The sequence below is a fragment of the Leucopleurus acutus genome, assembly GCF_964270905.1.
Source record: "Leucopleurus acutus genome assembly, chromosome: 5".
Lineage (NCBI taxonomy): Eukaryota > Metazoa > Chordata > Mammalia > Artiodactyla > Delphinidae > Leucopleurus > Leucopleurus acutus.
Window position 1 is genome coordinate 11,495,875 of NC_139147.1, and position 12,173 is coordinate 11,508,047.

The 12,173-nt window shown below is 35.4% G+C and overlaps 1 protein-coding gene across 7 annotated transcripts in view; it reads right to left on the reverse strand.

The window, feature by feature from the left end:
- Positions 1 to 12,173, reverse strand: part of SON (SON DNA and RNA binding protein) — a 31,141-nt gene that overhangs the window by 3,925 nt on the left and 15,043 nt on the right. For 3 of the 7 annotated variants that reach the window (XM_082839758.1, XM_082839754.1, XM_082839755.1), the window contains 2 exons: positions 5,021 to 5,131; positions 3,929 to 4,045 (listed from right to left, as the gene is read on the reverse strand). In XM_082839758.1, the coding sequence (XP_082695884.1) occupies positions 3,929 to 4,045; positions 5,021 to 5,131 (228 nt within the window). Of the gene's footprint in view, positions 1 to 397; positions 1,276 to 3,928; positions 4,046 to 5,020; positions 5,132 to 6,082; positions 12,145 to 12,173 lie in introns of those variants that run through there. The other 4 variants (XM_082839757.1, XM_082839759.1, XM_082839756.1 and 1 more) reach the window with 4 other exon arrangements.

A 12,173-nucleotide genomic window follows, 5' to 3' on the forward strand; every position in this document is an offset into this window, starting at 1 on the left:
TCAAATAAGTCAAATAGCAGGTTTTACGGTGGCCCTTGTGCCCCCCTCCAAAAAAAAATTAGAACACTCCTGTTTTCGTCCACTATTTAGGTTCACTGGTATCTCTTCTTAGCTTGCAAAATAAAAAGAAGGCAATGTTAAAACAGTCAATAATATTAATTGTCCCAGGTGTACCTAGTTAATGAATAAAGCCTAGAAAACATTTAGAAATAGTCTGGACACTGAAGCAGCATACTGTTATCATCCAAAGTTTTTTCCCCCCATTCTACCATAAATCAAGTATAAATTTTTTACTTAGAAAATCCCTATGAAGCAAAAAGATAACACATAAAATACCCTGTAATTATACCAAACTGAATTTTGAATTCTTTTAAAACCTAACTTGATGTTAAAAAGACTTTTAAAAAACTCCTTAAACGTTTACATACCTAGGCCTCGGTAGCAGCAGTGTTGTGAATAGTAGGGCTGGCACTGACCGGGGCAAGAAGACAGCTACAAGGATTTGGCCCTGAAACAAGTTTCCATACAGAGGGGTGAAAGTTCACAGGTTATTCTGTGAACAGTCATCTCTCTTGTATCCAACCCACTGAACCATAATTTCCATCAAAGCAGCAAACCACTTAATGTCGTAAGATGCACAACTATATACATTAGCATGGTCAACAGTTATTTTCACACGTTAAGAACTATGTGATGCCTCTTTTTAAAGGGCATCCATGTACATGTAACAAACCACTGAATTCTACTGTTGATCTTTATGTCCATTTTTTTTTAAATTTATAACATACATATCCAAATCATGTTTTATTTCCCCTTGTTATTAAACAGTCTAGATTTACATTCTCTAGCAAATGTAAGCAGAAGTCATTAACTTATCAACAGAGGCAGTCAAAACTTTTGGTAGCTCTAGAAATAGTATACATTAATCTCCTCTACTGATAAGTTAATACTGAATTTTTAAATCTTGGTTTTTACACCATAGTAAAACTGTGTACTGTTATTTTTTCCCAGCTTTTTAATTATCTGCTGGGGAGAAAACATGCCAATGAAGTGTGACTAGACATTAAGTTCAACATGGTACTCTGATGGAAGGAGGCAGCTGTGGAGGTAAAAACATACCCCTGGTTCAGTTCCTTACTTGGTGCAGGCCATGCAGTGTTGGTGGACAGAGAAAAGTTAGCTGATGCTTGGATACCAACTGCCTTGTTGCTACACACCTAAAATTACTTTTACTTACTTCCAGGTTCATCCGCCCCTCTTTTCCAGGAAACACTCCTAAAAAAAAGGGCAACTGTGCAAAGTATAATACAAATCCCCAATAACGCAGGTTTCCGATTTTGTTTCCATTCTCTAATATCTTCAAATCTTTACACCAGTGTGTATACAGTTCAACAAAAAGCTAATTAATGAGACTACAAAAGTAAACAATATTCATCAGGTCATGTCCAAATCATTTCATTCCAGAAAATAAAGCTTCTTTCAAATCAACAACCATTTAAATTTTTTTTTACTAATAATAAAGTCTCATACTTTTTCATCTAAGAATACACTGCAGCAAAGTAAAAAAGAATATGGAGAATGTTGGCATTCCATGTACTCTTTAACACTAAAAGAGGGTGCTGGCCTACAGCAAGGCAAGAAAACACCAAATGAACATTCTGAAAAAGTTTTCTAAACGAAACAAGTAGACAGTTTGTGATACTTGACAGTGAAGATGAATGTTAAATTTCTAGCTGCCTAATGACTTTTTCCACGTTTTTGCTCATTTTTATAAACAAAATGTTCCTGGCCTTAACTGACATTAGCAGCATATATTGTTCAGTAACATACAAATGGAACTGAAAACACTGCTTTCTTCTATAATTATTTAAAAATTTGGTCTGATGAATGAACACATCTTTCTCTTGTGATAACTTATCAAAAATGACTTATGTCTACATTTTAAATGATGTATATTATTTAAAATCTGCCAACTGTCTACAAGACTGGAAATCAAAAAAAAATTAAGGGAAAGTTTACAGGGAACCAATTTAATCATTTTGTAAAAGTTATGTTAAAGCGATGACGTTTAGAAGTCTGTAGCATTATATATGGATCCGAACTTCACTGTACAAATGAAGACCAACTTTGCAATGAAATCACATTCTGAAGTTTCTACCTAGTAATGTACATGACTATTTAATTATTATGTGCTAAACACCCACATAAACTTCAAGTCTAACTTTCTGAAATATGGAGTACTCAACTTCAACATTAAATAGTATTAAAGAACTAAAATTGTTAAAGAAATAGATGTACATTTATAATTATTCCCAATGAGATGAAAGCCATTTTTCAAGCACTACATGAATCACTTTGGTATCTTAAATACTGTAATATAATTAGTCCAAAACTAATTCAAGCTTAAAAATATTTTGCTAGATTTTCATCTTTTTTCCAACATCAACCCCTAGTAAACTAAGTAAGTTGTAATTTTTTTAACCAACTTGATTGTGTACTCACTATATACATATTGGTGCAACTATTCCCCCCTCTCCCAAAAAGGGGGGCAGGCAAAGTAAGGATATGCTTTACATTAATTTGTTAATAAGAAGATCACCAGAGATAATGCTATCAAAATTGAAAAAAAAAGTTATGAGATTAAAAGGTCCAAAGCAACAAAAAATATGACTTTTCAGAAATTCAGCTCACTCACTGGCACTCTCAGCAGTTTTCTATAGGTACCCATCCCATTACTGATCACCACCCTGCGAGGCAGGAAGAAGGCACTTGCAGACTGAAATTCCAAGTAATTACTTGCCACAATCACAAAAGGAGTCAGGAGTACAGCAGGATAAAGAAACCTTCCCAATCCATTAGACCACACAGCCTCCCAGTTTCAGCACTGCTATGCTGCCAGTACTCCTGAAACAAATTTCCCCATCACCCATCCAACCAAGCCACTCCCTTCACCAGAATACATTTTCTTCAGAAAGCCCTCTGTAACCACCTAAGACTCCCCCAACAACGAGGCAGCCGTAGGTGGAGTGCACACGTCTCACTGCAGGAGGAATCTGAAACCAGGAACACCTACATCTTCACAGCACGAGGCGTCCGTCCTCTCCCTTGAATTTAGGTCTTACATATCCTGTTTTTTCACGAGATCAGCGGTTCTCAAATTGAACCTGTGGATCACCAGAGGCCACCAGGGCCTAAATGGTGGTCCACAGATAGTATTCGCCATCCCCGTCCCACCCGATTCCCCACCCTTCAGCACTGCCCACCCAACACTTCAGCCATCCTCCCCCAGCTTTCCAGACCCCTGGCAAGATCACCACATGCAGCACTAACACTGGGGCCTCCCAACCACGTGCTGTAACCAACAGCTGACAACCATGGGGACCTGGGGCTGGAGATCACAACAGGAATGAGGACTAGGGGCCAAGGGAGCTTACAGGAGGGCGCAGGCACTAAGGAAGAGGGGAAGAAGGGCACAGGAATAGAGGAACGGAAAATCAGGTGGCAGAAGGCTCTTGGGGGCAGTGCACCAAAAATAAACCTGTAATAAAGTATCCCATGATGAGAAAAACTCTGAGAACCACTGCTTTGAAATCATTAGATTGGTTGTCCAACAGGAACTGTGGAATATTCTGAACAGCACCTGATATACACTGTTAGCATTCAAAACACAGTTTAAAAAACCACCCCCACAAAACCCAGGAGCAGCAGGATATAAATTAAGTGGCTCTTGAGCCATATTTATACATTAGCCATTGTCTCATCAATCGATCCATCTTCAGTGTCCATCCTGGAGGATATATATACACATAGCAAATTTACCATGAAATTGGTTAGATTCACTGGCCTCTTTCTGCACTTTTAATAAAACATTTTCTTAAAAATTTTAACTTTATACGTGGACACTTTTGTATGTGCATATGTTGTGTACCTTTTTAATCCAGGCCTGGGCACCAGTATTGGCCAACTGTTCTTGTGTCAGAACCTGTACTCCCGTACTTCCTGTGAACTGGCCAGGAATAGAGTTCAGCTGAGCCCAGGCATCAATCTGAAGAAAAGAAGAGGCCTCAATTAAGTAAAATTACTTCTCTAGTTAAAGTGCTACTGGTATTAATTTAATTCCCTAAATGAAATGGTTTACTTAGTTCCCAAAAAGGCTTAATAACAAACTTAAATATTCAACTTTTCAAAAACAATATACTGAATTTGTACATCTTTAAAATTGTTTTCCTAAACATTCCAAAGCAGCAATTCAGTAACTGCTCAGTGGATCCCACTGATAAAATTTGAGATATCTCTAACAACTAAAAAGCACAGCTGACACTCATTCTTCAAAGTATCACACGGATACATGAAAAATATAGAAAATCACTCATATGGCAAAGGATCCTTGCCCTCCTGCTTACATATCTCATAAACGCATGCTAATTTGACAACCTCAATTTTTAATTACTTTCTTTGAAGTGTTACAAATCGAGAATAAATTCAAGATACATAGTTAGAGAATAATAAACATAGGAAATTGTTCAAACACTGTGATAACTAAAGAATTAGCTGTCATTCATTCAAAGTATATTTACTGAACACCCGGTATTGTCAGTCAATTTATTTTCTCTCTGAACATGTACTTACTTCCATATATTTACCATAGAAAAGCAGCCTATGGAGCCGCTGTCCACTGTTAAAAAAGCACAGACTCTGGATTCAGACTGTCTGGGTTTGGATCCCAGTTCCCTACTTAACTAGTTTTGTGACCTTGGGCCTCATTTAGCCACTCTTTACCTGTCTTCTCAGATGGAAAGTGGAAACTCAATACACCTCACAGGGCTATTATGGGCACTTAGCTATTTTTATACATTAGATTATAAATTCTATGAGGGCAGATAATTTTTTCTATTTTTATTCTCTCAAGAAACAGCTCCTGCCCCACAGTACACAACATACACTGAATGATCAAGCCCCAAATCACTTTAAGTGAGCTTGCTAGATAAATGATCATGTAGACATTAAAACTGCTACATACCCGTTCCTGAGCACGATTTAACATGCTCATAGCTTCAAGGTCAAATGCATTCTCGCTGAGTCTTTTCTGAGCAAGTGCCCGCTCACTCATTGCTGTAGAGATGTCCACAGGCTAAGAAAGAAAATACAGATAATTATCTCAAATAATAACAGACCCCCTAAATTCTGAAAAATGCTCATATCTTTAGTTGCTTCATGTCAAAAACAAAATAAGTTTTATAGATTAAAATTTTGTAAAGTAGGGAGAAGAAACTAACCTTGAAAAACAGACAAGGATTGTTTAAGGTAAATTACAAAGTATCAGGCAGCAGTTGAACTCAACCTAAAATCCGACTTCTTTCTACTACATCAAATTACAATCATAGAAAGTTCCACGAAGAACTTAATCTCTGGCCTTCACTAACAAAACAGTCATTTATAATAAATGCGAATTTTTGAACAATTAATTTTGTAACTCATTAGCATTCTTCATTTTACCCTACTTCTCAGCATAACCCTCAAAAGCAATAAGCAAGGTTCTTAAATAAGCAGAAAACCACTATCACATCAGTGATCGTTCCTTCACTCGTCTGTCTGCACGTTTTCACCTACTTGCAGTTGTTCATATAGTTTGGTCTTAGGAACTCGGTTTCTTCAAAGAATATATTTACTATATAAGTAAGTGGATCTTTTGTTTTCAGTTTATGTACATTTATGGTGGAAGTTAAAATATTTCTGTGGGGTACATAATTAATTGAAGCACTTAAAATACGTTTGAAATGTCTTAGGTCCTCCTTTTCAAAGTTCATATTCTACTTGTAAAAAGCTTAAGCTAAGCAGATGGCACTTAACTTTTTAAGAAGTATCATAATGTCCAAGAAACTTTTAAGGATAATCTTTAGAGCAAATACCGTATTTGCCAAATTTGTGGAGGGCTCAACCAGAGAAAGAAAAATTTGATGTTTTTGGTTCTAACATTAAGAGGTTAGGTTGATTGATGTGTGTCAACTCACCAATTCTTAATACTTGTTTTTCTTCTAACACTACTTAACCCATTAATATTTTCTAGTATTTCACCCAAGAAAATTCATTTTTGGAAAACGCTTATCTGACATGAAGTATTCCTAAATTCACTTACAAAGAATGACTAGTAAGTACTGCATGGATGTGACAAATACAAGGAAGTCAGTAAAATAACAAAGGTTTTTTTAAAAAGCTAAACTAAGGTTACCTGTAATTTGACTGTGTAGTTGAGTATGAAATACTTCTTTTAAAAATAAGACCTATATAGTTGAGAAGGGTGTATGACTTTGAGAGAATAATTATACCTCATGCATAAAGATTAGTAATCTTCCTTTTTCCTATCTTCAGAACCCCTGAATCACTCCATCATTCTTAGTTATCTTGCTGAATCACCTAGTAAGATTCCTTTAGCAAAACTCAATTTTTCTTCCACAAGGTACCAGAAAGTACAGATTTCTATATATTTGCCTTCTTAAAATGAAAGCAGAATTAATCTGAATTCATTCTGTAACTGTTTATTAGACTGCTTACATATCTCATTTATGAAAGGTCCTAATTTCTTAGTCAACTTAGTAAATTATCCACACTAATTAGAATATTTCTGGGGCTATATAAGCAAAGCCAGATTGAAACACTAGAAAACTTAGTAGGTTCACTTTTCACTTCTATTAAAATTGTGATCACCTGCTGGGACTTTAAGTGGGAACCCAGATATCTTAGGTCAAAATGTACATTCCTTTGGCCTTAGATGTTAAGATCATCGAAGTAATTTTTGAAAGCCCACTAAATATATCTCAAGTACTGTTCTTTAACCTTGCCAGAATTACTCCGGGTTTCATACCCATCTACAAATCTAAGTGTTAGGGTATTTAGGTATAAAATAATAGGTTTTTATTCTAAAAAGTCGAAACACAGAGGAGATACTGAGGAAAATACACCTACCCATTACCACCCCAAGCTCCGATCCCCCAATTTCCATCTGTAAATTAGCCATAAAAATGTAGTTAAGATGGCTCCGAAAACTCCCAACTTTTCTAGAATAAAATTACTTCTTCCCAACTGGAAAGCAAATTAACATACCTATCTGTGAATTCTTCCTTCTGAAGACATTTTTATATCTTCATACTTTTTTCTCTTTTAACCTTTATTAAGTAAGTAGGTAACCTAAATACCCCATCATCATCCTCAGGATGAAACTTCATTCAAATCTCAGTAATATTATACGTTAAATTCACATCTCACTCTGAAAGGAATTTTTATTTATTTATTTAAATAGTATTTATTTAATATATCAACATCGGGATTTAATGTAAATTTACTTTAGATAAAATTACAACTAGTTTTTTCCTAATACAACTTCATTTATTCTTCAACAGGCTTACCAAATGAGCTGTAAGTTCATGTCAAAACTTTATTACCAAATAGTAATTTGACTATTAATTTCATATTCATACTTTTTAATGTGGAAAAATATACTCAAAGTATAATCAATCAGGATTATCTTAATCTCTTAAGGATTCTCAAGAGTTTGTATCAAAAAGCATATTTCCAGGTTTTCAAGGTAACTCAGGATATGCAATAAAAAGCCCCAAAGCAGTAATATTCAAAGACTACACCAAATGTTATGCATCAGTATTAAAACACTCATAAAATATCACAGCTACCCTTTAGAACAGCACTGTCCAACAGAATTTTCTACAGTGAAAGCTAATGAGCACTTGAAATGTGTCTAGTGCAATTAAAGAACTGATTTTTCAGTGGTTCACTTAATGACTACTGTATTGGACTGTATAGCATTTGTGCATATATAGTACATAGTAAACTATACAGTGTAGCAGGGCTTTAGAGTCTTAATCATCTTTTAATGTTGCTCAAAAACAGAAATGTGTAAAAGGTACCAAAATGATGCTAAAAGTTTTAGAATGCTAAAAACTGGGGGGAAGATTATCTTAAACTGTACAGAATACTGTTATTAAACTATCATCAAGCCTTATTTATTTCCACTAATACAAGACAGACTTTCTATGTAATGTGTAGTAATACTCTAGGTATTATAATGGGGGGAAATGTTTAATTTCCTTCTCCCTAGGACTTGTTCTAAAAGGTGAAATCCACATAAAAGACTATCCTCAATTATAATTCCACTTCTCACATTAATAAAAACCTGTCCAAGTTATTTCAGCCCTCTACATCAGTAACACAGCAGATTACTACTTCTATAACCTAAAAAGTTGTCAGGACTAATGAAACACATATAATTGACACCATGTAACACGCATTTCATGGCCTAAGTTGTAACTGTGTACCTTCTATATCTTCATTTAAAAAACCCTTCTAAGTCAATTTACCTCCCCCCTTTGTTAACCCAACTGTTTATATAAATAGAACAATTATCTTAAGTATTTCCTATAAAGTCAATGAAAGTATATAAAAGAACTAAAGACATTAGAAGGTGGTCAGTCAGGTAAGGAAAAAATAATCCCTGTAATAGGCAAATTATTTTCTACAGAGGTAACTGCAGGTATCTCAAATTAAAAGATGGTAAAAAAGGAAATTTTTAATTGTAAGAAAATAGAATTAAAGAAAAAGCACCTAACCTGCATACAAAACATGATTTTAAAATATTTAGCTAAAATTAATAAAATACAAAGAGGTTCACGTAGAAAATGAAAACTACAGAAACAAAAGCCACACTAAATACACACTACGTAAAGTTGTTACGTAAAGTATGTAACAACGTAAAGTTGTTACGTGGCTTGGTTTTAAAAACTGATTTATGAACCTTTTCATTATTTCACATAAAATTCCTTAGTGCAACTCTTAGTTAACTTGTACATTTAAAATGAATCCAAATGAATCATAATAAGAAACAGATAAATCATTAAATGGTAAAGAAATTCCATGTTAATCACCTAACAGAATCTAAGGAGAGAAGAATGAACAACAAAGCTGTACTTAACACATGCTAGCACTGCCAGGACCTAGTTTTATTTTCAATTAAAATTTTCGTCTTACCACAAGAACTCAGCTTTCCTAAACTTCAAAAATTTAGAGCTTCTAAATATAAGGGAATTTTAGCTCCACTGGACAGGGAAATATTCTTCAATAGTAACAAATCAAGCACAGTTGCCAGAGACAAAAACTGTCCTAACATGTAAACAATCACTAGACTTAATGGCAAGCTACCTCTGGACATTTATGATAAATAGTTAACCCAAGGAAATTTTACGTCAGAGACTACATTTATATCTTCTACCCAATAAGTCTTTGCTAACTTTATTACCAAGAATTAATGGCCCCGAGGACAATTTTTAAAATGTTTTCCAACACTTTTGATTTCATTTATAAATCAAATTGACACAAATATGATCAAGGTTCTGCAGCCACTCCTTACTGAGGATGATGCTGGTTGGCTTCTGGGTAGGAAGACGATGCTATGGCAGTAGGGCACACAGTCTGATGAGTTGATATTCCGTAAGATATGGATTTATGCTGATCCATCCACGTTTATCCACTCATACTTATGTCAAAGAGCACTCATGTGCAAAACAATTGGGGGGATTAAGGATCATAGCAAAGCTGAGATCAAATCTGTGATCTTTGCCTAAATGTTTCATGCTCCAAACTAAAGAACCGCAAATTCCGTTTACATTTATTAAAATGAAAAAGACTAACAGGTAAAAAAAATTAAAAGTACTATTCAGTTAAAATGTTGACCATTTAGAAGAACTTTCCTTTTCTCTATAAATTCTTTATTTCAACCCCTGACAGGGAATCAAGAGTCAATGCTCCCATAAAATGTCACCAATAGTATTCTACAAACATTGGAATATAGAACATTAATCTTACAAATATATTTATAAGATACAGCTAAATAAATGGAAGTAAACATTTTATATTATGAACATTTCCTCTAGGTGTTTCATATTACTTCTAGGTAAAAGCACGAAGACCTGAAAGCAAGAGCAAAATTCTGTCCCTTCCTAAAATTTTGGGATTGTTTTATTTGAAATTATAGTTAACATATATTTTTTTTAGTCTAATCATCTAAGAAACTAGCTTAGAGTTATGATATCAAATAGCTGTATATATCCTCCCCACAGGAGAAATCTGCTTCATGAACAAAACTTTTTTTCCCCTCCTGCTTTAATAAAAGGCTCCTTTACTTATTATAAAATCTGAATACCCACCTACTCCCCCGTAGGATTTCTCTGGAATAATTCCCCCCAACTTTTCATTCAAATCTGACAACCACTGTTGATGACAGACAATGTAAGGCACCACGGTTTTAGTGTTAAAGCTGAAAATGGCTAAATACTGAAATATATATATTTACACATAAGCTCTCAATCAATAAGAACCATAATCACCAGGATTCACTAAGCACTCTCCCGATGTTCAACTGAAGTCAAAATAGTTATGGTCACTTATCTTCCCAGGAAAATCCCTTGGAATTTTGCAATATTTATAGGGCTTCACTCTGTTGGAAAATTTTTCTCACATAAATAATTCCCTTATGTTTTTTTTCTGTTAATTGCTTAATCTTCAAGAAATTACTAAAAGCGTATGTATCAGAATTTCTAAGTCAGTCTGTTCAGCCCTCTCACCATGGTTTATATTCAGCCTCTACAAGATTTAAGTCAGTTACAAATGTCAGTTAACCTTTCCCTCTTGAGATGTGCAGGTAGCTTGATTTGGGAATTAGCAACTGAGCTACTCAACTGGCTTCTCTAAAAACTGTCCCAACAAGCTATCTATCCTCTCCCTCACTGGTGATGGTATAACTTGCTTCAATTGTTGACCCCCATGTAAATATAGATCATCAACAGTGACTGTAAGTTGCACTGGCTAGTTATGTCCAGCTTCATTGTATATAACTTGCTCTCTTTTCAAATGCCACAGGTAAAAAGAAAACCACAGTGAAAATGTCACCTGTGAATAGCCCAGGGGAAAAAAAATACTATCAAAGTTTCTGATTTGGGTTCTGTTCACTTTTAACTTTATAAACAGAATTCGTTTATTTGTATTATCAGAGGTGTTTATTGGACGACGATGATATGGCCAATAAAGTGAACCTGTATGTGAAGAGTACAGGTCTCTCTGACCCACATATCCCAGAACTGCAAGGAAAGGAGCTGGGGAAGAATTCCTACATTGTAAGGGCATCAGATATCTAATCCAGTCCTTGGACAAATGTCTGGGCTTTGGAAACGAAGGGCAAGAGGTGATGACTAGTCTATGGTATCATTTAAAACTCCCACCCCCCTAGTAAGTCTCCACCCTCCCAGATCCCCCAAGCGTGATTTTGCACAACAAGTTAAATAAAAGTAAACTGTTTATTAAAAGATACAGCAAAGGTACAGATACAGAGATACATACAAAGATACAGATATATATATATATATTTACATATATATACAGTCTTGCTGTTTTCATGTGCACTATATTTAGGAGCACATTATTTAATCAGGCGGCATTTTAATGGGGCTGTTTTGACACTTGGCATTATTACCGCGTCATTTTGACAAGATACAACTATAGCCTCCTGGAAATTTCAAGGTGTGAATTCCACTTCTCCAACTTTTAATAGTAGCAAAAAGGGGAAGGAGAAGGGAAATGGAGTACCAAGGCTGAACATTAGGTTAAACACAAGAATCCAAAGGGCCAAGGTAGCATAGGGAAGGGAAAATAATTAAAATTAAAGGCTATCTGACAAACAACCCAGAGAAATAGAAACCATTATTTAAGGGCAATGGGCTATGTATCCAAGATGCTCACATCAGCCTACAACGCCTTTTCCAATCCAGTTCTTGTGTTGAACCTGAGGATCTGCCTCTCTCTGCTCAATCCCTCCACCCAATAAATTTGCTACCACCAAAATCTAGAGCTATAGAGCCTTGAAGCAAAACGGGAAGCTAAATAGTTGTACCTTGGGCTACCTTCCCACAAGTGCAAGGAGGGCCCAATGTTGGGTAGGGATGTGATAACACTGTTCTCTGCAATTCGATGCTTTTCACTTTGTGGCTTGGTTCCACAAAGTGAATTGCATCGAGTTACTGTCAAATGAGAAGCTGCGGGTTGTTTCATCTGTCGTCTAACCCGGCCCTGCCGTTTAACCCGGCCCTAAGAAGAGTGAAACAGAATCCAAATCA